Source organism: Equus asinus, chromosome X, assembly GCF_041296235.1.
Source record: "Equus asinus isolate D_3611 breed Donkey chromosome X, EquAss-T2T_v2, whole genome shotgun sequence".
Taxonomy (NCBI): Eukaryota; Metazoa; Chordata; class Mammalia; order Perissodactyla; family Equidae; genus Equus; species Equus asinus.
In genome coordinates, this window is record NC_091820.1 from 122,251,239 (window position 1) to 122,277,640 (window position 26,402).

The 26,402-nt window shown below is 38.1% G+C and overlaps 1 protein-coding gene across 2 annotated transcripts in view; it reads right to left on the minus strand.

The window, feature by feature from the left end:
• The window catches only part of GPC3 (glypican 3), a 407,750-nt gene that overhangs the window by 173,821 nt on the left and 207,527 nt on the right, over positions 1 to 26,402 (minus strand). For both annotated transcript variants that reach the window (XM_044763948.2, XM_044763950.2), the window contains one exon: positions 8,998 to 9,692. In XM_044763948.2, coding sequence (XP_044619883.1) covers positions 8,998 to 9,692 — 695 coding nt within the window. The remainder of the gene's footprint in view (positions 1 to 8,997; positions 9,693 to 26,402) is intronic.

Below are 26,402 nucleotides of genomic sequence, written 5' to 3' on the forward strand. Positions count from 1 at the left end.
AAAGTCTTTCAAAAGACTTTAGAGGAATTCCTTCACAAACATTGGGCATTTAGGTTTTATCCCATGAACCTGATCCTCGAACTTAGTTCTGGTTATTCATAATTTTCTAGAAGCATAAGAGAAAACCACACCCAGAGCTCAGAAATATGGATATGTTGACAAGTTGATTTCCATGCCAAATCAAAGTCTCCTTCAGTTTTACTTCATGAGATTTAACAATACAAATAATACACAGTGTAGGCTTGAGTTATAAAAAGAGGGGTTCATCTATGAACTATAGAGGAATACCAAGAATGACTTTTAAAAATCATACGTATAATTTTTTTCCTTAAAAAAAAAAAGATAGCACATTAACTTCAGGCAGTGCTTGGGCTGCATATTTTATGAGGTTTATTTGTACTGCATATCTTTGATGGGCTCTATTTGCGGCTGAAAGTACAAACATACTGATTACAATCACTCTTTCCTACATTTAGGAACAAAATTAATTATCTGCAAAAAGCAGAAAGGCTCAGATAGACACTCAGTCAGTAAATGATAATAGACAGCGCCCAAATATAATGACTCCGTTTCCTACTTTATCTGTTTTAGGCATTCTGAGTGGAATGAAAAAAGGAAAAATTAATTCAGAAAGAATTTGAATTGGGTAATAAGAAGGCAGCACGAGCCCTCCCCCACCCCCACCTCCCACAGGAAATATGAAAGCAGCCTTGCTGGACGATGCACTTCCCAAAGAGACTGTTTTTTGGTCTTCTGGCTTCCAGCATTTCTTTTATTTGTTCTTGTTTTACTTTATATAGTAATTTATTTGAATGATATGGTTAATATTTATATATGTATTGTTTTACTAGCAGTTTTCTAATATGCTTATACATTGTGGTATTTAAAATGCTTTATATATTAATTCCACAACTTTTTATCTTATGAAATCTTTTTTCCAGAATGTTATTGAGGTATATTTTTGGATTTATACAATTCACCACTTCAAGTATACAACTTAATGATTTCTACTAAATTTACCAAGTTGTGCAGCCATCACAACAAACCAGTTCTAGAACATTTTCATCACCCCAATAAGATCCCTCATGCCCATTCCAGCATCGCTTTTGAGAAGTATGATGCATTCTGGACCCCAATGTCCAAAGAGACAGTTTAAAAGAACACTAAGAAATCCCTACTTTCACCAAAACAGAGGTTATTTCTCTTACCCCATTAACATTGTCCACAACAAGGAAAAGAAGGGTAATGTGTGAGACCTCGTACAGTGCCCAGTGCCAGCACTCAGAGAAATCTGCCCCAAATTCCATCATCTTGGCCTTTTTGTGAAACTCTTTATTACAGCAAATATTATAATCATCCCCTCCCTTGAGGAAATCACTGTGCTGCAGTGTAACTTCATTTAGAAATGCTTCTGTGATGTTCAAAATAGGTTCCCAATTTTTCAGGTAGGGCTGCGTGGATTGCCTTTTAAGAAACAGCCCAAGTAGAAAGCATTTTCTGCCAGAGACGTGAGCAAGATAACAAAATGCACAGGCTGAAGCGGTTAGTGAGCCAAGCTTCCCTGTGGCACTATTGTGAGTGAATGATGTAGCGCTATCGTCACCAAGAGTAACCTTATTCCAAGTGGGGAAAAAGGAATCACAGAGGAATCGCACTGTGTACATGACTCCATGTCTTCTGAGGTGGCTCAGGTTTTACAGTGAAGAGAGCAAGTATCCAGGTGCTTTTCTGCCCTCACCATGTTACAGGCTGCTTTTGCTGTGCTCTGATGCCCTGGCCACCCAACATAAAAAAGGCGTTTTGGACTCCCTCATTGTCATTCTGGGAGCACATGGATTCTCAGAATATCAGGTCATGGCTGGAGGCGTTCCTGGACTTCTGCCCACTTGGGTGAACGTTCCTGACTTTCTAACATTTCTGAATATACTCCGCGGACAAATCAGTCCTCCACGTCACTCCCGGTAGACATGGATAACCATCTGCTTACTACTCTGTGCTGATCACATGCTTCACCTTAGAAGTGCAGTAAAAGACAAAACTTCATTTAGCCAAGCCACTTAGCAATACAAAACTCCCAACCCCAGAGCCTGAACAAGCAAGAAAGGAAAAGATAGCTTGGAGATCGAAAGAAAGAGCAAGAAAACAGTAGCTGGAGGCCCAAAGTAGCAGAGTTTACTCCGAACCAGAGGCAACAGTCAGGTGCCTCTTTCATACTTTCTTTTTAAAGTATTTTCTGAAGAGCTAAGAAAATTGCCACTGATCTGTCTTTGGATCTGTCCTCTGCTACCCTCCAGCAGGTGGCACACAGCCCTGCCTTTTGGCCAACCAGTCAGGGCTGAGCTAAGTGTCTTCTAACTTCTAATTTCCTTGCCTGATCCTCTAAAAGCATTGTGAATTTGAGAGGTTCTTACAGCTATCCAAGGTTGCAGGACATTTCTCCACATGGGTCTCGTGTGTTTCTTCATGTTTTATAAACAGGCACTCAACACCCTTTCTTCCAGACTTTTTCACGTATCTTTGTATAGTGAACAGCCTTGGAAGACAGAGAGAGTGTTTCCTTTCAGAGAAAAGAGCAGGCAGGCTTACCACCTATCATAGAAGATTTGAGTTCCCTAAGCTCAATGTTCCTGTCCTGTAATGTAAGTCACTGTGTGTGCAGGGGTCATCTGGCCTTCTTTACCTTACCCTGTGGGAATTAGGGATTGGGGATCTGCCACAAATGCTGATACTCTGGCTACTGTGAGAAATCAACTGTCCTTCATCTCTGAGCTAAGAATCTCGTGTCTTTAACCAGCATTAATGAAACTGTGGCCAGATAACTTGTTAGCTTGCAATTAAGGTAAAAATCCTAGATCTTTCACAGTTCTTGAGGATATGTCCCTGCCACATCAGTCCACAGATGACAGAAGGACGAAAAACTTCTTTCTAAAGATTTGGAACACATAAAACAACTGGTAATCAGTCTGCCACTTCTTGCTGAGGCAAAGGCAAATAATTCTAGATTTGTGAAGAGCCCACCTAATTTCCTAATATGACCCATAACATATATAATTTCAGGACGAAGCATTACAAAAAGCTTCCTTTGTGTGGCCACTGTTGGAAACTTACACAGAAATTAACATTTAGTGCCTAAAAATGGTGCCATTTTTTCATTTGTATTCTTCTCTTCAATAAATAGGTAATTTATGTTTAAAAACTATATATTTCCCCCAATGGAATCACTAAAGCTATGTTAATTGTGAAGAAAAAAAGGATGGCAGCCTGTAAACATTTTTGTCTTTCCAGAAATGGACCTCACACAAATGACATTGCTTACCGCAGTTCTAGATGCTGACCTGCAGACACTAATTAGGTATTGAGCCATTTACTTGTTTTTATCACTTTGAAATCACTTGGTACTGAAAGTAGCTTGTATGAATTCAGACAAGGTATCTCTATTTGAGACTAAAAAATGAAAATCCAAAGTGATAGCATGAGGAGAAAAACACTGACATTCTGACACCTGAGAAATAACCTCAGCCTTCAAAAGCGGAGAGGAAGGTAGGGCTAATCTTGGAAATTCTGATGAGTTACAGTCACTCACACAGACAGCAAAATATCAGAATTTGATAGAGTGAATTATTATTGAGGATCAACAGAGAATCTCCCCCAGAGCTTCCCAGCACACATAAATACTGACTTCACTGAAGATGTCTTCAGAAATTCTAGCAAAGGAAATGGATGTACTTGGATACAAGGGTATATGAGGTTCTCAGAAGGCAGCATCACTATTAAGGAAACTCTCTAATAGAGACTTGGATGTATTGTTAAGGTCCTGAATCAAAGGCAAATGCACTAAAAACCATCTGTTGGTCCAACAGGTAGATCTGAAACATTGCAACTGGAAGATCAGCTATTCCTTACCACTGGCACTGCTCATATAGATTCCAGGCAAAGTATTTCACTGTGTGACTGGGTCTTTCACCACCTATACAGCATCCCTTCTTCTCCCAGAAACCACTCTGTGCCTTTAAGTGTTAGGAAGACTAAAAATCTTATTCCTTTCAGTACTTCCTTGGGAAATACTATAGCAAAAGTCTCCAAGGAGCAAGAATGAATTCAAAAACCAATTGTGCAGCTGGAAAAACAGTAGAGAGTAATACAGGATATTAAATAAGATAATAAAAACCTACTTAGCCCATGTTCCGGGAATGAAGATTCCAGTAAAGAGAGAGTGGAACTATTTGAGAGAGAACAACACAGAGTAATGGTTAAAAGTATGAGATTTGGAGTCAGACAGATGTAGCTTGGAATCTTAGCTCTGCTACCTGCTAGCCAAGTGACCCCTGAGGGCAGCAACAGAGTCACAGTCATCTTTCCACTCACTCCCTGTGACCCCCAGTGTTGATCATAGTGCTTCCACAATCAGATTTTCAATAAATGCTTCCTGAAGTGAATCCTATTTCGAATAGTGCTAAAATGAATATCACAATGAGGGAAGAAACAGAGAAATCGTGGTGGTAGAAAAGGTTGCAATTTTGCACAACATTCAATGAAGCATATAACAAGCCAAGGTAATGAAAGTGTGGGAGAGGAAGCACTAACACTGAGAAATTCTGAGATGAATCAATAAAGAAAGTACATGAGTACAAACGGAAAAATAAAAGCGCGAACAGCCATGCGAGAATATGTGAGCAATTACTTTGAGGGGTAAAAAAAGTAAATGAAATCATAGAAACTTCTGGGAAACTTTCTGGGAGAGCAATAAACATCCAACATGTTAATTAATACCCATTTAATCAATGGACGAATTATATGTAAAATGCACAATGGCTATGCATATAATCCGTACATAGGTATACAGTAATGATAATCAAAATGGTTTCAGAATAAAAACAATTGCATTTTAAAAGGACGGTTGTGGTATTAAACAATTTGGGTGTAGTGTAACAACAATGTTGAAAATATGTGTATTGAAAAGTGTACATATTTGTATTTGCTTCAAGGTATAAGATGTGGAATTTAATAACGTGCTGATAAATTTAACAGTGATACTCTCACCCAATTAAAGACCTACTCACTACTCAGTTGGGGCCAAGATATTTAACCTAGTCCATAAACGTAGATGAAGAGTCAAGATGGATCTGTTTATAGTCCCATCGTTAATACTTCCATACAGATTTTCTCTCCTTCCCTTCCTCTCCCAAACACACACACACGCACGCACACACACACGCACACTCTCACACACATACATTTTCACACATTTACTATTTTTATTCACTTCCTTGGACTAAAACAACAAACATCTTGGCACTTAAAAATAAGTTGAAAAACCCATTGTCCATTTGGCACTAAGAAAAATGTGGTAGAAAGAGTACTGGACTGTGGCTTAGTGAGCACCTGCCATGTGCCTTGAACTCTGCTAGGTACTTTGAACGTATCATTTCAATTAATCCCCATATATCAACACCATTTTATAGATGAGGAATCCCAGGTCCTAGCATTGCCATTAACTGTCCTTCACTTCCAACCTCTGGGCCTTACTCTATCTTCCAAATGAGGTGGCTGGATTTGCTCCCAAGGAGTGTCAGACTCAGTTAGGCACTTCTTAAATGACAAATTCTCTGGCCTCTCCATAGACCTAGGGTATCTGAATCCCCAGGGGCAGACTCCAGGAATCTCTTTAACAAGTTCCACAGGTGACTGTGATGATGAACCAAGTTTGGGGACTAGAGGCTTACCACCTCCAGGGATGCTGCCAGCCACAGCACCCCAACCTTCACCCTCATGTGTTAACTTGGTGGTCTGAAGAATTGAAACCTAAAGCACCAGCAGGCCACACTTATTAAAATTTAACAGTGCCCCATTCACTTGGAAGACCAAAATGTCCATCATAATCTGGGGTAGACAGTAGCCACCAAAACACTGGGCAAAGCCCCTGTATGGCAGATGTCATGGCATGGCTTATAGCTAGCTAAAATGGCTGTCCCAACAAAGCTCAGGAAGAACATATTTTCAAAGGGGTCTCTCACCAGATCTTAATCTCCAGCAGAACTGACTGGCAGGGTTTTACATTTTATCACAACAGGAAGGTGAGGGTGCTACAACAGAATCTCATTAATGCTTTCATTTTAAATCAGCTTTTGCTTTGGGGCATTCTGTGGGTTTGTTAACATGAATAGAGTTTTGCAGTCTACCCAGCCCTCACTTCCCCTCACCCTCCATAAATAGCCCAGTCTCTTTCTGGCCTGTACAGAGTGTGGGCTGAATCACACCTGGCCAATGATTCCTCCACCCCCACCATTTGGTATATATTACTTAGAGCTGGTGCTCATAAAGCAGTAACAAGGCAGAGTTTACATATGCTTTCTGTTCTAGTTCAGGCATTCCTTGGGGAAGGCAGACTGCATGCTCTCATAACCAGCTGGGAACTGGGAGCAGTCAGGCCCTTAACGGCCAAAACAGAAAGGGACTGCATCACTGAGCACCTCTTGACAGCCAAGGCTTTTCCTCCTGAATGATAATGACATGAAATGTACTCCCTCTGCATACACACACACACACGTGTGCACATGTGCACCTAAAATATAGCAGGTTTGGCGCTGCAAAATAGCCATCCAACTTACATTCACAATGTCTTTGCAAAATCCTAATGAAGCTTTTAGAGTGAAAGTCTGAGAAGGTCTAACGGGAGACAGACTGGTATGGTGGAAAGAGCACTAGATTGCAGCAGCAGAAGACTTGGATTCTATTTCCGGCTCTTCCATTAATTAAATATAACTTTGGACAAGCTCCCTGAACTTTATTTCTTCATTTGTAAATCAACGGGATTGGACTAGCTGATCTCTCATGGCCCTTCTAACATTCACATTTTAGTGACATGTTCACTAAGGTGAAATTTATTCAGTTACATGTCTGTCAACTAGATTGTGACCTTTTCAAGACTTAAAAACTATGTCTTGGGTAACTTTGAATACCCAGCACCTAGCAAAGTACCATGAACAAAACAGATGCTTAATAAATGTTTACTAAATAAACCTTCATGCCTAGAGCCTGATCAAAGCAATGACTTGATCCCTTACCAGCTCCCCACCCTATTTTTTGTGTTTAAAAGCACTAGAGTAGAATATATGCTTTCAAGATCAACTATGTAGCCGTCAAGTGACAATATCAGAGGCAACCTTTAAACACTCCTATACCCTATCTTTAATGTTGTCTCCTTATTTTTCCTCTTACTGAAGACATTTCTACACCCCTGGCACCCTTGCTTTGTTTCTGACATATAGTGGGCCCTCAACCAATATCAGGTAAATGAACATATGAATGCACTCACTTTTCATTTTTTTTAGTTCTATGAGATTTACTTTTGCACAAGGCCCCAGAATCTAGCCTCGAATTATAAAGCAGTCAAGGGAATAATTAGCCACTGAAGAACACCATGGTGAGATAGGACATTTCTGTTCATTTTACTATAAAGTATTTTTTCAGCAAATGTGTTTTAAATGGCTAACATGGTGAATGGGGCAATTAGAGCGGCTCTGTAAGTAACCATGCAGTGAGTTGCATCATTTCTGTCCTCCTTCTTAGTTTAATTCACCAAAGAAACCAATTACCCCTATTGTTTTGCACTTTCAGAGTTTAAAGACAAGGCTAAATGGCCCAATCTGCCCTCCACATTCTGGGCAAGCAATGGCTCGGAGTACACAGCAGTTGCACTGTATAGAAGCTAAGAGCATGAGTCAACCAAGCCAAGTAAGCAAACCAAGCCAACCAAGCCTGGGTTTGAATCCCAGTCCCCACCCCCCAACTCCACTTAACTAGCTTTGAGATCTTGGGCAAGGTATTTAACTTGTCTAAGCTTCATTTCCTCCTGTGTAAAATGGGGACAACATTAGGACCTATCTCATGGATTACTGTGAAATAATATTATGTAAACTGGTCAGCAGAGCACCTGAAATGTAGTAGGCACTGAATAATAGTAGCGTTTTATACGATTCTGCCACTTCCTTCTACACAGCTGGCAGCATTCAGGAATCAGTCACCACCACCTTGCTGGGACCTGGCTTGTAGCACTTGGCTGTATGTTCTGCTCTACATTGAAAAGCGGGTGCTGCCTGTGGTTCTGAAAGAGCGCACTCTAGCTTCGCAGGTACAATGTAACTAACAATATCTGACTGAAACCAAGCAAACTGCTGCCTCACTTACAGAACTGTCCTACGCCCATCACACATCCCACCAGCCTTACGCTGGTATAACCAAGGCTGCAAAAACAACTGTTGGAAAGCATGGATGTTCTACCTCGCTTATGTTCTTGTGTAGGTTTATTTAGTGGGTTCTAGCTGGGTCTCCTGTGTTTAAAGTCATTGCTCAAAATGGTAATGTGATATACATGATTCAGAGCATGAGAGTGAAATCAGAATCAGAAAAAACGGTGATAACTTAGTTAAAGGGAGACCTGATCAATTTCTCAATCATGAATCTGAATCTGAATTGGGGCTCTTCCACTAACTATAGCTGGGCGCCCTTGGGCAAGTTACAGTTTCACTGAACTTCAGTTTCCTCACTTGTAAAATGGAGATATTAGCTCCTGCCTCAAAAGGTTGTCAAGAGGATTATGATAACTAACAACAATGGTAACAATAGCTAACATCTACTGAAGACTTACCATGTTGTAGGCACATTCTAAGTGCTTTGACACATGTTGTTCCCTACGAAGAAGACATTCTTTTTATCCCAATTTTATGACTCAGAAATACGAGGATCATAAAGAGAAAATGATTCACCCAAGGTGCCATGGCAAGCACGGTTGGAGCTACACTTCAAAACCAGGAGTTATGACTCCACGGCCTGTCGTCTTAATGCGCTGCCTAGCTCTATGGGGTCATTCATTCCCTTTATCATCCCCGCCCACCCTCCAATCTTTTGCTCACTTCTCTCCATCAGTGCCTGCTGCTGGCCAGGCTGCCCCACCCTAGTAGGACCCAATTCCCCTGAAAACTGTAGACTGGTACTCACGGTGGTGGTCAGCTTTCCTCCATTCTTCTGGACATACTGGATGGAATCGTGGATCGTCGAAAAGAGACCAAGCAGTACATTCTCCATGTCGTAGATTCTGTACATGCCATTCACCAGTTCTTCCAGAGACAGAATGTATTCTCTCCAGTACTTGTCAATCTCCACCACACCTGCCATACAGCCTTGCATGACCACATTGCAGTAGCCACCACAAGGCTTAACCATCATCAGTCCCTGGCAGTAAGAGCAGTACCACATTCTGGTGAGCATTCGGCTACAGTCCTTACTGAACTTCAGGTGATCAGTTGTGTTGATCACTTCGATTCCAAGATTCAGGGCCTGGAGGAAGATTCTAGTGACTTGCAGTGACTTGGAAACCTGTGTCATAATAAGCTTGGGGAAATTCCCAAATACTTTTAGGTCACGTCTTGCCCCTCGGAGGCACTCATTGATGTCTAAGGTTGACTCAGGCAGGCCTGGGTTCATTAGCTGGGTATAGATGACTGGAAACAGGCTGTCAAACAATTCATTGACCATGTCATCCACGTTGATGTCAGAACCCAGAATGTAGAGAGATACATCAGTGAAAAATTCACCCACAAACTCAAAAGCTTGTGGGGTCAGGCTCGGATAGTTGTTTTTGAACATGGCATTGGTGTAGTTCTTGGCATGGCGAACAACAATTTCAAAGGCCTCTGTAAAATAAGAGATATAGAAATGCCCACAAATTAAAGCAGGAAAATCCAGGGTGTAATTGAATTTTATATTTCTCTATTGCTGTCATGATTAAGGTCCTATTTGCCTTAAATAATTGAGTCATATTCATTTCCGGCATTGCCTCTACGCCTGCAGTTGTTTGTTCCTATAAATCAGTTTTCCTTTCTGAACATGAAGTCCAAACCCTGATGTGCGCATAAATTCTCAAACACACAAATTATATTTCAAACGACAAGAGCCAGGATTCAGTTAACATTTCAGCCTCTCATGAAAATATTGATTAAAAATTGGCTAAATGAGAAGTTATTTCTCTTTCCCTCATTGATTTATTCAGTTAAAATTGTATTTCAAGACATTTTATTTTTAGACAGAGATAAATATTTGACAACAAATCATAGTCTATATAAACTCGCAACAATTTAAGCCTGTTCAGCCCTGGAGGAGACGCAAGTTCTTAGCCAAGAATAAAAGCTATCACGAATTTAATCATTTTGGGTAGATTTTCTCTAGATAACTTTAAAGGGAGCCATCTGACAGATTGCCAGACCTGGAAATGGAATTTGTCCCCTAAATGGGTATCTGGATGGGAAAAAACAATCCATGTACTTATTGATACATTTGATATTGAAAATAACACCTCTGGTATTTGCAGGCTGAACATCTGGAAGGGTAACTGCTAAGCTTCCTTGGTAAGTTCAGCTTCCACATGGCTTGGAAGTCTTATCTACTCTACAGAGACTATGAATTCAGGATTACATCTGCTGCTCCTACTCCTTGGCATAAGGCCCAATTAGTGTCATTGGTTTGAGAGAGAAAGCAGTAATGTCACCATTTCATTTTCTCCAAACTGAAACAATCCAGACAGAAATTATCCCAAATAGTCAGGGTTCACATTTATGTGAGGAAAGGGAAAACAATCACAATAGCAGGTTTTTCAAGAAATAAGACAGAGTTTAAAAACAAACAAAAATAACCAAGTTTCTTGAGACATTTAAAATTAACTTAGTATTTTCTTTCATTTCCTTCCAAAGTGCAAAGGTCCATGACAGATGTCCTCCAAATGATGCCAATTCATGAGCCTTGAAAAATCAAATTATTACCACTTTCAGACTCCTAGAGAGACTGTACTCCAACAGCTCCTTGGGATCACTTAGTCCAACATCTCAGTCATCTGTGGCAGAAGTGAGCTCTAGGTTGTGCCACCGCCATCTGCCCTAGATCCCTCACAAGGTAGAACACGCTTGCTAGATTCTTCCCTTGGGCTTATGACATGCCTAGCAATGTTGAGCAGATGCCGGTGCAATTCAGTTGGGCTTCCAAGCCCACTTGAGAAAGTTAATCTTCATTTCGATCAATTGCTAAATACTCCTTTGTTTTGTTTGTTTTGTTTTGATTAGAACATTAAGCAATTCCTGGAAAGTTTACCTGTTTTATAACAATCTCTTCCTAACCCCACATGCTACTTTATTCTCAATCCTTGAATCTAAAGGTTGAATGAGGCCAGGAGATCATCTAGCCCAATGCAAAGGGCCAGTCGATGAATTCTTAAAATCATCAGAAATTTGGAAATTTAAAAATCTTCCTTCATTTTAATTTTAGTTAGCAATCATTTATTATATACTAGGTTCTGTGCTAGGTACTAGGGGTACATAAGTGCTGGGTAGATGGGGAGAAATGATACACCATTGTTGTCTTAAAAATACTCACAAGCTATATGGTTTAGAGTCTACAAAACACTTCCAAGCATATTATGACACACACTTTTTACAACAACCTTCTGAGTTTGATATTGCAATCCCCATTTTAATCAGTCCTAGTATTCTAGTGGTTAAGATTCAGTGCTCTCTCTGCCGCAGCCTGAGTTTGTTTCCTGGTCAGGGAACCACACCACCGTCTGTTGGTTGTCATACTGTGATGGCTGCACATTGCTGTGATGCTGAAAGCTATGCCATGGTATTTCAAATACCAGCAGGGTCACCCATGGTGGACAGGCTTCAGCAGAGCTTCCAGACTAAGACAGACTAGGAAGAAGGACCTGGTCACTCACTTTTGAAGAAACTGGTCATGAAAACCCTATGAATAGCAGTGAAGCATTGTCTAATATAGTGCCGGATGGTGAGAAGATGGCGTAAAAAGACCAGGCAGGGCTCTGCTCCACTGTACACAGGGTTTCTGGGAGTCAGAATCAATTCTACAGGCACTAACAACAACCAAAAATCTCCACTTATTTTTTTCAAGATTATAAAAATATTTATTTTTGTTACTAAAATTTATTCTAAATATTTTAGAACTTTTCCTCATATTATTAAGTTTTTTTGGTGGTTTGACATAACTGATGTCTTTTTTTGAAAGTTACTTTATTGAGGTCATATTGGCTTATAACATTGTGTAAATTTCAGGTGTACATTATTATGTTTCAGCTTCTGTAGAGACTGCATCGTGTTCACCAGCAATAATTTAGTTTTTATATGTCACCATACATATGTGTCCCTTTACCCCTTTTGCCCTCCCCTACTCTTTCCCCTTTGGTAACCACCAGTCTGTTTTCTGTATCTATGTGTTTGTTTATCTTCCACATATTAGTGAAATAATATGGTATTTGCCTTTCTCTGTCTGACATTTCACTCAGCATAATAGCCTCAAAGTCCATCCATGTTGTCACAAACGGCCAGATTTCATCATTTCTTATGGCTGAGTAGTATTTCATTGTATATATACCACATCTTCTTTATCCATTCGTCCCTTGATGGGCGCCTAGTTTGCTTCCAAGTCTTGGCTATCGTGAATAATGCTGCAGTGAACATAGGGGTGCATGTATCTTTTTGAATTAGTGATTCCATGTCCATGAAAAAATTCCCCTTCTTATAGATGATGAAATTGAGGTTCAGTAGAGTTTAAGCACTTCCCCAGGATCACACAACTGCAAACTAGAATCTCACAGCGATGGGTACACTCTAGCTGCCCTAAGCCCTATAGCCAGCACACACATTCTCAAAAATTTTTGGAGAAAGTTGAGTTTTTTTAAGCTCATTATTTTCTCATTGGCTTCTCCTCTACAATGGAAATGTGTTAGAAGCCCAAGACCAAGAAAGCAGAGTCGTACTTTCACCTTTGCCTTGGGGCAGCATGAGGTAAGGAAAGGATGACTGCTGCTGCGATGCTACCCTGTAGGTCTCAATCATCTCAGCTACCCTAAAATGAATTCTCTACAAGGCAAATTTCATCTCTAGTACAGTGCATGTATTCTCTAATGTGCAAGACATATGACAGTGAATTTCATAGACTGTACTGCCATCACCCTTTTTTCTCAGTTTCTGTTACTAACACTGCTGGATCAATAGAAAAAGAAAATTACAAAAGATCATGAACTCTTCAGCAGAAAGAATAACAACAACACATATTGCAGAGGGAAAGGGCTAGGGGTTCATATCTAACCTCAAGCTCACATGTGCTCCCTGCTCCAACTTTCACAGCTCAGAATCCACTTAGCACATCTCTGGGCTTTGCCCAACCCCCTTACTTCTGCATCACAGGACAACAGACCAAACCATAACCGCCCAAGCAAAGGCTCCTTGGGGACTTATGGGAACCAAGACTAGGTGAAAAGGCATGCTCAGCTTGAGGTTGGCAACTTGAGGTTTCATGAAACGAAGCCAAGGGCAAGAATCACTGCAAGGAAGTTCAGCCCATTGATTTTTTTGGTCAGATAATAACGTACACTTAAGCTATGGGAGGTTTCCCTCTGTCTCTTTCCAGGGAAGAAGTCAAGAGTTATGTCCAGGAAAAACTGGAACAATGTAAAATCAGAGCTATAATAAAAAATTTTGTACTAAACAGAAAATATTCTATTTTTTTTACAATATACAGAAAGATAAATGATACAGATAAATAGATCTAATAAATTGAGTTAATACACATCCCAATATAGCAAGGTTTCTGGGTTTGTAGGTGCCCCCATTACCATCCTGATCACCATTATTTGTACACACTCTAGTGTTGTCAATGTCGTCCTTAAATTTTGGTGCTCAAAAAGGGACACAGTTCTCCAGATGTGGTTTGATACACGAAGTTTGCAATCAGGCTATTACCTCTCTTTAAATGGTTCAATAACTTCTTCTACTATTCCACCTCCCCCAGCAGGACATATAGCCTATCACTGTAACAAAATGACCATCCTTAGTATTTGGTGCTGATGTTTCTGTATTCACACCTAGACAGAAAGAAATATGTTTTCATGGACCTTTTCAGTAGAAGGCTGGATATTTTTTTAAAAAGGAGAGTATAATTGTAGTTGGAAGAGAAGAATAAATAAACCATTGAGTTCCCTTCAAGCTTTTAAGAATAAGGCAGTCTACCCAGCAGTCTGAGAACGATAAATACTTTATAGGATTTTTTTTAATCCCTAGGATAAATGCCAGACAACGGGTGGAACTGGAAACAGTCTTTGTTTTCAAGCATAGGTACGTTAACGGAAAAAGAAAACTGACATTTATGAGGTATCTGCAGTGTACATACCAGGATCTGTGATAAACTTGCTCACATCTGTCCTCTCACCTAACTTTAATACAACCATATGTATTTGGAATTATTTTTATTTGACTGGTGAGGAAACTGAGGCTCAAACAGGTTAAGTGACTCACAAAAGGTAACACCTATAGTTAAATGCCACAGCCTGAATTTGAATGTAGATCAGTCTAACAACAAAGCCCTTGCTAATTCCACAACACGTGTCAGCCTTGAAAACTGGATATTGGGAGACTTCTAGTCTCAGCTCCAACACGTCAAGAGATTGGAAATCATTATTCTCATCCTCAACAATAAGACAATAGCTGGACAAACTGAAAATCAGTGATTCTTCTTAGACTTATTAGGGAATTGAGGTCACAGGGCAAAGTGCCACCCCAAAATCTGGGAAGATAGGCAAATACATAGAACCACAGTTGAGATCAGCTTACCTGGAGCAGAAGCCACTGGAGCCATAAACTAGTAGGAACTTAAATGGTAATTTTGACAAATTGCTAGAGGTTGAATGTGGACTAGCTTCAGAGTTAAAAACTCCTGGGCCCCCAGTCTTATAGGTCCCAGACACTACCATGGGATTTACCTCAGAAAACACACAAAGTACTCATGGTGAAGATCTAAGAAAAGTCTTGTTTTTCAGGCAGGGGGAGGGGAAAAGTAATAATTTAGAAATACACCATGAGTGTTCTCCATAACAAATGGCTGCTCTCCAAGGGACACAACTATGCCAAAGCCTAATATACCTGAGAGAAGGGCAGTTAGACAACCCCAGCCCCCTTTAGCCTTCCTGTCATACCTAAAGAGAGAAAAAAAGTCTTAGAAAAATTTATGAAGGTCACACCCCAAGGATTTAGGCCCACTAAAAGACTAAGATTAATCATAAGATTATAAACCACTTCTACTTCCCCCATACCTTACCACCAGAAAGACACAGACCCCATTTAAGAAGGTGCTCTTAGGGAAACCCAAAATCAATAGGTGAGAGAAAAATAAAACAAGGACACTAGAGGAAACTAAAGCCTCTAGCACCTACAGCTACAGCAAAAATTAAACAGCCCAGCTTCTAGTCAGATTAACATAAAACTTCAAACTAAAAGCCTAATTACCTCAGTTACTATTATCCAATATATCATGGCCTACTTTCAACAAACAATTACAAGCCACACTAAAAGGCAAGAAAAACAGTCTGAAGAGACAAAGCAGTTATCAGAACCATGCTCAGATATGGCACAGATTTTGGAAATATCAGACAGGGAATTTAAAACAACAATTATTATGTTAAGGGCTCTAATGGAATAAGCGGATAACATACAAGAAGAGATGGGTAATGTAAATATGGAGACGGAAACCCTAAGAAATATCAAAAGGAAATGATAGGAAACAAAAGCACAAACACAAATGAAGTATGCCTTTCATGGGCTCATGAGTATACTGGAAACAACCAAGGAAAGAATCAATGAGCTTAAAGAAATGGCACTGGAAACTTCCCAAATCAAAACGCAGACAGAAAGAAAGAATGAAAAGAAAACAGAAAAGAATATCCAAGAATTGTGAGCCAAACTGAAAAGGTGGAAAATATGTGTTATTACAATTTCAGAAAAAGAAGAGAGAACAGAGTAGAAGAAATATTTGAGGTAACAATGGTCAAAATTTCACAAAATTCATGATAGACACCATCCACAAGTCCAGGAAGCTCAGAGAATAACAAGTAGGTTGAATACCAAAATAATGACTCCCAGGCATATCATATGCAAACTGCAGAAAACCAATGACAAAGATAAAATCTTCCAAGAAGCCAGAGGAAGAAAAAACAGATAAAACAAATCTTACCTACAGAGGAATAAGGATAAGAATTACATTGAACATCGCATCAGAAACCATGCAAGCAAGAAGAGAGTGAAACAAAATATTTAGTATTCAAAGAAAAAACCCCACCAACCTAGAATTCTGTTTCCAGAAAAATTATCATTGAAGGAGGGAAGGAGAAATAAAGACTTTCTCAGACAAATGAAAATGGAAGAAATTTGTTACCAGTAGACCTGCTTTGCAAAAAAATGTTAAAAGTATATTTTTAGGAAAATTATATAGGTCAGAAAATTGGATCTACATAAAGAAAGGAAGAGCATTAGAGAAGGAATAAAATATATTCTTTTTTTTAAAAAGATGATCTAATAGGTAACTTTGTTGAAAGTAATAATAGCAACAATGTATTTGGTTATTATAGCATATGCATAAGTGAAATGAATGACAGCAATGTTATAAGGGATGGGAGGGAGGAATTGGGAATACTCTGTTATAAGGTACCTGCACTACTAGTGAAGCAATATAGTGTTATTTAAAAGTGGACTTAGAATAGTTAAAAATACATTTTGCAAACTTTAGGGGAACCACTGAAAAATTTCAAAAAGAAGTATAATTGATATGCTAAGAAAGAAAAAAAATGGAATCATATAAAATGTTCAGTTAAAACCAAAGAAATCAGAAAAAGAGAGGGAGATTAAAAACAACCATAACAAAGAATGAGTGCAATGAATAGAAAGCAGTTACAAACATGGTGGATTTTAATGCAATTATTTCACTAATTACTTTAAATGTGAATGGTTTAAATACACAAAGTAAAAGATAGAGACTATCAGAGTAAATATAAAAACAAGTGCCAACTATAGATTGTCTACAGGAAACACATATTAAATATAAAGATACAGATAAAAGGATGGAGAAAGACATCATGGTAACACTAAGAAAAAACTAGAGCAGCCAAATGAACTTCATACTATGGACACTTTGGAAGAAGGAAAATTATCAGGGATAAAAAGGGGCATTACAAAATGATAAACACCTCAATTCTGCAAGAAGACATAATCCTTAATGTGTATGTACCTAACAACAGAGCATCAAAATATGTGAGGCAAAAACTGATAAAATTATAAGAAGAAATATACAAATCCACAATTATAGTTGGAGGCATTAACACCCCTCTACCAGTAACTAATAAATCCATAAGGCAGAAAATTAGTACGGATATAGTTGAACCAAATAGCACCATCAATCAACTAGATCTAATTGACATTTATAGAATACTTCATCCATCAACAGCAAAATATACATTCTCACATGGAGCATTCACCAAGATAGACCACATTCTGGGCCATAAAATACACTTTAACAAATTTAAAAGCATAGAAGTCATACAAAGAATGTTCTCAGACCACAATGGATTTAAATTACAAATCAATAATAGAAAGAAAACAAGACCATATCCAATCATTTGCAAATTAAACACACTTCTACATAACATAACACATGGGGCAAAGAAGAAGTCTTCAGAGAAATTTTAAAATATTTAACTAAATGAAAATGATGATACAACTTATTGAAACTGGTGGGATGAAGCAAAAGCAGTCCATAGAGGGAAATTTATAGCATTGAATGCAGATATTAGAAAAGAAAAAAGATCCCAAATCAATAATCTAAGAGGCCACTAAAAGAAACTAGAGAAAGAAATACAATATAAACCTTAAACAAGCAGAAGAAAATAAATAACAAAAAACTGAGCGGAAATTGATGAAATTGAAAACGGAAAATCAATAGAGAAATTCAATGAAACCAAAAGCTAGTTCTTTGAAAAGATCAAGGAAATTAAAAAATATCGAGCCAGGCTAATCAAGTAAGAAAAAGAAGATGCAATTTATTAATATGAGAAATGAAAGAGGGGTCATTACTACTAGTCATGGATATTAAAAGGATAATACATAATATTATGAACAACTCTATGCCTACAAACTTGATAAAATTGATGAAATGTACCAATTCCTTGAAAGACAAAAACTACCAAAACTTACACAAAGAGAAATAGATAATCTGAATTAACCTATATTTATTAAAGAAATTGAATGAATAATTAATAACCTTCTAAAGGGAAAGCAACAAGTCCAGATGGTTTCACAGGTGAATTCTACTAAACATTTAAGGAATAAAGGATAGCAATTTTCTGCAATCTCTTCCAGAAAATAAAAGCAGAGAGAACATTTCATAACTCATTCTATGAGGCCATCATTACCTTAATACCAAAGCCAGATAAAGACATTACAAGAAAGGAAAGCTACAGAGAAATATCTTTCATGAACATAAATGCAAAAATCTGTAACAAAATATTAGCAAATCAAATCCAACAATGTAAAAAAAAAAAAAAAGGTCATACACCATGATCAAGTGGGATTTATTCCAGATATGCAGGTCTGGTTCAATATTCAAAAAGCAGTTAATGTAATCTATCATATCAACAGACTAAAGAAGAAAAATCACATGATCATTAATAGGTACAGAAAAAGCCTTTGCCAAAATCCAACACCATTCATGATAAAAACACTCAGCAAACTAGGAACACAGGGGAACTTTCTCCACTTGATAAAGTATACCCACAAAAAATTTAAAAGCTAACATCATACTTAATGGTGAGAAACTAGAGGCTTTGTCCCTAAGATCAAGAACAAGACAAGTATGTCCCTCTTAGCACTTCTATTCAACATTATACTTCAACTCCGAGCTAAGGTAATGAGAAGATAAGGAAATAAAAGGCATACAGACTAGGAAGGAAGAAATACACTGTCTTTATTCACAAATGACATGACTGTCTATGTAGAAAATCTCAAAGAACTGACAAAAAATTCTCAAACTAATAAGCGATTATAACAAGGTTGCAGGATACAAAGCTAATATACAAAAGTCAATTGCTTTTCTACATACCAACAATCATTAACTGGTATTTCAAATTGAAAACAGAATACCATTTACACTAGCATCAAAAAAATGAAATGCTAAGGTATAATTCTAACAAAATATGTACAAGAATAAATGGAGAGATACTCCATGCTCATGGATAGAAAGACTCAATATTATTAAAAAGTTAATTCTTCCCAACATGATCTATAGATTCATTGGAATCCCAGTCAAAATCCCTGCAAGTAATTTTGTGGTTATCAATACTAAAGTTTATATGGAAAGGCAAAAGACCAAGAATAGCCATCACAACACTAAGAATGACAGAACCAGAGGAATGGCACTGCTTGGCTTTAAGAATTTCTATAAAGTTACAGTAATGAAGACAGCATGGTATTGGCAAAAGAATAAAGAAATATAACTGATAGAAAGAATAAAGAGCTCAGAAATAGACTCACAGAAAAGACTAAGGCAATTCAATGGAGAAAGCATAGTCTTTTGAATAAATGGTTCTGAAGCAATCGGACACCCATATGCAAAGAAATAAATCTAGATACAAACCTTACACCTTTAATAAAAATTAACTCAAAATGGACTGTAGACCTAAATGTAAAATGCAAAATTATGAAACTCTAGAAGATAATGTGGAAGAAGATCTTGATTACTTTGATACACATCATTAAGGACCTATTCACAGCAGACTACAAAATGTTCTTTCATAAGATAGCGTTTATTTGTGAAGACCTTGATGGCTGAGCAAGTGCAACGTGAAAATCTGTGTTTTACAGGCAAATCAAGCAATAAGGTTTTAGATACAAAAGTACAATCCCTGAAATTAAAAAACTGATAAGTTCAACTTTATTAAAATTAAAAACACCTGTTCTGTGATGTTAAGAAAATTAAGAGAAAAACATCTGCAAGGAGAATGAAAAAACAAGCCACAGACTGTGAGAAAATATTTGCAAAACATATCTGATAAAGGACTTGTTTTCAAAATATACAAAGAACTCAAAATTCAACAATAAGAAAACAAACAACCCAATTAAAAATGGACAAAAGATCTGAACAGACATCTCACCAAAGAAGATATGCAGATGGCAAATAAGCATAAGAAAATATGCTCAATATATGTCACTAGGGAATTGCAAATTAAAACAATGAGATACTATCACACAGCTATTAGAATGGCTAAATTTCATAACACTGACAATACCAAATGCTAGCAAGGATGCAGAGCAACATTGCTGGTGAGAATGAAAAATAGTACAGCCACTTTTAAAGACAATTTGACAGTTTTTTTACAAAATTAAACATACTCTTACCATGTGATGCAGCGATTGTGCTCCCAAATATTTACCCAATTGAGTTGAAAACTTACGTTCACACAAAAACCTACACATGAATGTTTATAGCAGCTTTATTTATAGTTGCCAAAAACTGGAAGCAAACAAGATGTCCTTCAAAAGGATAAACAAACAGTGGTATATCCATACCATGGAATGCTATTTAGCAATAAAAACAAATGAGCTATCAAGCCACGAAGAGACATGGAGGAATCTTAAATGTCTATTGCTAAGTGAAAGGAGTCACTGTTAAAAGGCTATATACTGGGGCCGGCCCCATAGCTGAGTGGTTAAGTTCACGTGCTCCGCTTCGGTGGCCCAGGGTTTCACTGGTTCGGATCCTGGGCGCAGACATGGCACCACTCATCAGGCCATGCTGAGGCGGCATCCCACATGCCACAACTAGAAGGATCCACAACTAAAAATATACAACTATGTACTGGGGAGCTTTGGGGAGAAAAAGGAAAAAATAAAATCTTTAAAAAAAAAACCCTATATACTGTATGATTCTAACTATTTGACCTTCTGGAAAAGGCAGAACTATGAAGACCCTAAAAAGAGGAGCAGTTGCCAGGGATTTGGTTGGAGGGGGAGGCGAACAGGTGAAGAATGGGACTTTTAGGGCAGTGAAACAGTTCGGTGTGTTACTCTAACGGAGGATACAAGATATTATGCATTTGTTAAAAGCCATAGAACTGTGCAATACAAAGAGTGAAACTTAATGTAGACTATGCACTTTAGTTAACAATAATGTATCAATATTGGTTCATTAATTAACAAATGTACCATACTAATGCTAATAATGTTAATAATAGAGGAAACTGTGTGCAGGTGAGAGGGAGCAAGTAGGAACTCTGTACTATCTGCCTGATTTTTGTTTAAATCTAAAACTGTCCTAAAACAAATAAAGTTTAATTAATTTTTTTAAAAATGAGAAAAACTGGACCTTGGATATTAGTCTTTGATGGAACTAGTGACTAGAAACACTGAAAAGTGTTAACTCACTCCCTCTTGTTTTCCTCAATCTTCTTTGACATTTCTTTCTTGAGTTAGGGCGTTTTAGCACACAATAGATGCCATATGGCCTCAATGTAATTTTAATTGGAAAAAACCACTGGAAAAAGTTAATGGACCAAAACACCCAAATAGGTAACACATTTCAATGTTATTTTTGAATACTGAATGATTTTTTTAAAATCAGCCACATAAAAACGGCAAGTGTGGGTTGTGAGAAAAGCCCCCACATTTTCTAGAATAGTTCATAGAGAAGACACTAAAAGTGTTGCTCCAACTTCTGTTGGATTTTTCTGGCATTTTATGTTCCACATTAATTTAGCTAGAATTGATTAAGCTTAGAAATAAGTTGCTGTTAAATATAGGCCATTTATTTGCACAGGCCCATGACCAAAATCGTAAATGTATGTAGTTTTGCTTTTTAAGTTCACATACTAGGCTTCTAGATACCAAAGTACAGCAATTAGAAATAAAGAAATAAGTAAAAGAAAAAAATTAAATAAATATATTTTTCAAAGGCTATTACATATATCATTTTAATGATAGATATAGATTTCCTCCAAATGCTATTACAGACCAGAGAACACAATTGAAACAATTCATTCAAAGGATCTTCCAAAATAAGAAATGAATATCCATAATTACTAGAAAATTTATGACTCTGCAACAGCTGACCACCCCTTTGCCCCATTAGCCCAATTAGTACCTATCATTTACCCTCCATTAGCTTTTCTGAAAAACTAGTTTGTTTTAACCTGCTAAACACTGTGATTCATGTATCCGATCATTTTTCCTTCTTTACATTTGTTGCTAGAAAGCATAGACCAAATTTATGGCCTATCTCTATCAAGAATCATAACCTTCATGTCATGCACTTCATGTCATAACCTTAGTCCTGGCTCCATCTTACTTTCCTACCTGTATTTTCCCCTTTGCCTGATCCTTCTTATATATTTTAGTTGCATTGCATCTTGCTTCTACTATGTGCACTTTTGTAGAGCACTTTAAACTGGGACAAGGTAGAATGTAAATAAATTGGGAGGTAGATAAATAAGGAGAAGGAGATAAAGAGGAGGTAGATTTAGCACTTCAAGAAAAATATCTCACAAGTTTGAGTAGCAACTGTAGAAATGTTTGTATTCATAAATGGTCAGACCCTCGTCAGCAACTCATTAGCAGCCCAACACTGGCTTCCCCACTGTTGTCAGGGCCTGAGGTTGAATCTGGGTACATTATCCTTCCAAAATCTTTTATCTTTTTCCTCTTTTACCATATCTTAAAATTTTTAGTTAAATGTATATAACAACTTTAAAATTAGGTAGGCACTAACAAGGCTGGCTTCATCATGGCTCAGAATATGTCTGCTTTCACATTGCACTGAAGAACCAGCCACTCTTGAGAAATCAGGAAAGTGGCTAAACAGAAGAACGCAGGGGAACCTCAGACGGTGACTTGTTTCTAAAATGGATACGACTTCCTTTTAACAGCAATTTGTCTTGCAGAAGCCATTGGGGTTTAGGAACCCATTTTACTGTAGACATACCACGAATAACTCTGATTCTTATGAGAGAATCTTGTAGGCCAGCATTTTTCATGCTGGACCACACCTTGCCCTATCATCTCTATGTGTTAGTTCTGTTATAAAACCTGATCCTTAGTCTTTTTTTTCATTCTTCTCTGTCTCCCAGATTTTCAATTGAATGAGCTAATTCTTAGTTGATTAAGAAATATTCTTACTTATTCAAGGTTCCCATGGCTAAGAAATGACATCTACCAAAAGAGGCATCAGGGTCACATTCTTAGATCTTGCAATTCACTCTTTATAAAAGAAAGCCTGATAGCATCCAAGGAAGTCAAGTTCTATAGTTCCTTCCAGAATCCACAATCGAATAGTCAAAAAGCCCCCAGAGATCACCAAATCATTCCACTTAATTAAAATCTTTTCTAAAAAAAAAAAAAGGTCCTTCTCCATGGGGATGGGACATGGATTACTCCAAACAGTCGCAAGAAGAAGGGCTTATGTCTTAAGTAGACCAAAAAATCAGTAAGCCCTTCTAGGTCTAGTTATTGTCTTCTCAACTTGTGAAATTTTCTTTTTATAGTGTATGCTCATAATTCCACAAATTAAAGCTAAAGAATTTCTTATCTTAACCACCTACTACACTAACCAAAGCTTAGGAAAATAAAAATAGGCTTTTGAAGACATATTGGATGAAAGATTCTGCTCCATTAAGAGGGAATGGCTTCAGTTAAAGGTTCAAATGCAAACATTCTGGTAGTGCCTTTATCTAATAAAAACCTCTATTTCTTTTCAATATGCCTTTAGATATTGAAGAGAAAGAGAACAACAACTAGGGGATCTTTTGTGCTGTTAGGACAATTAATGTGTTTATTTGAAGCAGTCTTGCTCTTATCTGCTCTTCTTTCCTCCTTTAACCACTTAGACACTAAATGAGTATCCTACAAAAGGTCAATTTCCAGTAGTTTATGCAACCATTGTTATTGGAGAGAATTGTGTGTGTAACGTGTTATTAAGGATTTCCATAACACTTTGTATTTCTCTAAGTGCTTCACAGTCAAAACTTTAGTGATGATAAAAGCAACAGACTCTTCTTCCCATGGTTACTGGAAGATGCATTCCCATCCTCCTTTCTCTCGCTAATGAGAAGTACCAGATCTGAGTGGGCTCAAAATTTATACACACCTCCTTCCAAGGCCTTATTCATTCCTACACTCAACAAGTACTCACTGAGCACCCTTTACAACAATTTTCTTTTCACTTTTTACACAGAGAGCCATGAGACTACTGTCTACTTTCTTGTGAAAGATAAGGTAGATCTGGGATAAGAGATACCAAGTCCCAAAGGCTTGTGCTACTGCTTCTCCTGCTGAGCCATAACACAATCTCTCAAGACATGTGCCCAAACCAAATTTCAACTTGTTCGGGACCTAAATTATCACAGGCCCCCGACATTATGTGAAGTCAACATTAACCACTTGCTAGAAAACTATTTAAAGACCATTTTTGAGGCATCTTGGCTGTCTCATTAGATTGATTGTACTTGTAAAAACTACCTTTTTTCCATTTAATATTACTGAATACACACTATCTGATAGACTGTGAATAAAACATGCAAACAACATGGTTCTTATGCCCTAGAGGCTTGCAATCGCCAGCTGTGATAAAATCCTGGATGACCTGTTTCCTTTCAAAAGCATAAAATACCTTATAGATGTGAAAGTACGCTTAAGTCTGAGAATCTGCTATAGCCTAAGTATACATAGTATACGTAGCAACACGATCGCCACAACTGAAGTGTTTCATGTCATTTCAGTTTAAAATGTGTGTTCTCATTTAATTTCCTTCTCTGTCATTGAAAGTGAATGTGCGTGTGTGTGTGGCTGGAGGTGGGGGTGGTGGTGCGCGCATGCATGTGCATGAACAGTTGTTGTTACTGCCATGGAGTGGATTCCGACTTCTAGCGATCCTGTGGACAGCAGAGAGGAACCCTGCTCGGTCTTTCTGCACCATCCTCTCACCTTTCATTGCTCTATCAGACAATGCTGTCCTGCTATTCATGGGGTTTTACAGCCAATTTTTTTGGAAGTGGGTAGACAGGTCCTTCTTCCTAGTCTGTCTTAGTCTGGAAGCTTCTTTGAAGCCTGCCCACCATGGGTGACCCTGCTGGTATTTGACATACTGGTAAGGGAAATAGTATTACTATTACCCCAATTTCAGAGATGAGGTAACTGAAACTAAATCGGCTCTAAGTCATATAGCTATGTCGTAGTTGGTGGCAGCAACAAAACACAAGACTCCTGACTATCTGCGATGTTTTTCCATTATGTTCATCTCCTTCTAGGGAAACTACTGCACAGCACTTAAAGATTGGCTTTCACTATAGTAAGAACTAGCATCCATGGAGCATTTACCTCTGCAGGAAGTATTCCATGTGCTTTATGTGAATTAACTCACATATTATCAGAACTACCCTCTGAGGTGGGTATACTATTGTCTCTATTTTATAGATAAGAAAACTGAGGCACAGAGAGGTTAAGTAATTTACTTAAGACTGTACAGTCAGGAAGAGAAGAGCCACGATTTGAATTCAAGCAGTCTGACTCTAGAGCTTACCCAATAAAACACTATGCAATAATGCCTCGAGGTATAGGCAGTTTGTCTTTTTTCCCCTTTTTTCTTTTCCTTTTGATTCAACTCAAAAAAACCCTTAATATTTCAGTTGTTTCACTACACGAGGTTGACTGGACATTTCAGGAAAAGAACTCCATAACTTGGGTAAGAGGTAAAAGTCTGAATGATTCCAACTAGTTACCAAGAACAATAATTCCCCAGAAAGACATTGCCTGCGGTGACTTATGGCCATGATGAAATGGAAATTATAAGAAAATAAGTGAAAAAGGTCAATACTGTGCATTTCCTAGGGATTATTGATATGGGTATGAAATCTCAGAGCTCTCAGCTCTAATCATAAAACTATGGTATTTAACTGAAAAGCTAGCCTTTGCAAAAAGGCCAGGCCCCCCGTGAGCCACAGTTCCTTCAAGTGCTACTGGCAGAGACAGGACTCAAGGGCCGTGATCTTGACAGTTTCTTGGGACTCAGTGTCCTGCAGGGTACTCCAGTACCTTAAACACAGGAAAGGCAGAGGCTGGGGGACTCATGAAGGCTGGCTTGATTAACTCAGTGGGCGAGAGCTGCTCAGGTGCATTCAATGGGCTCTGGCAGCAGGCAAAGACTTGGCAGGAAGGTAAGTACCCCCAGTGACTCCAGCCGAATTCAATGGCCAGTGGGAAGGGGTGGAACACCAGCAAAGGTCAACCATGTGGCTTTCCCCTGAGCTTCTCAAGAAGAGGGAATGTTTTAACTTTCAGCAATTGCCCTTATATTCTATAAACTTTATAAAATGATTTTTGCCTTCACATTAGATCTGAGTCATGTGTATGTGGCTGGTATGAATCTATGTGAGAGAATAGGGTGGGAGGAGGAGCGAATCTTCAGGATTAAGGTTGGAATCTGACAAAACAAGTGAGCTGGTAGGAAAAATTGCAGTGTTACTCTGAAGACGTCCC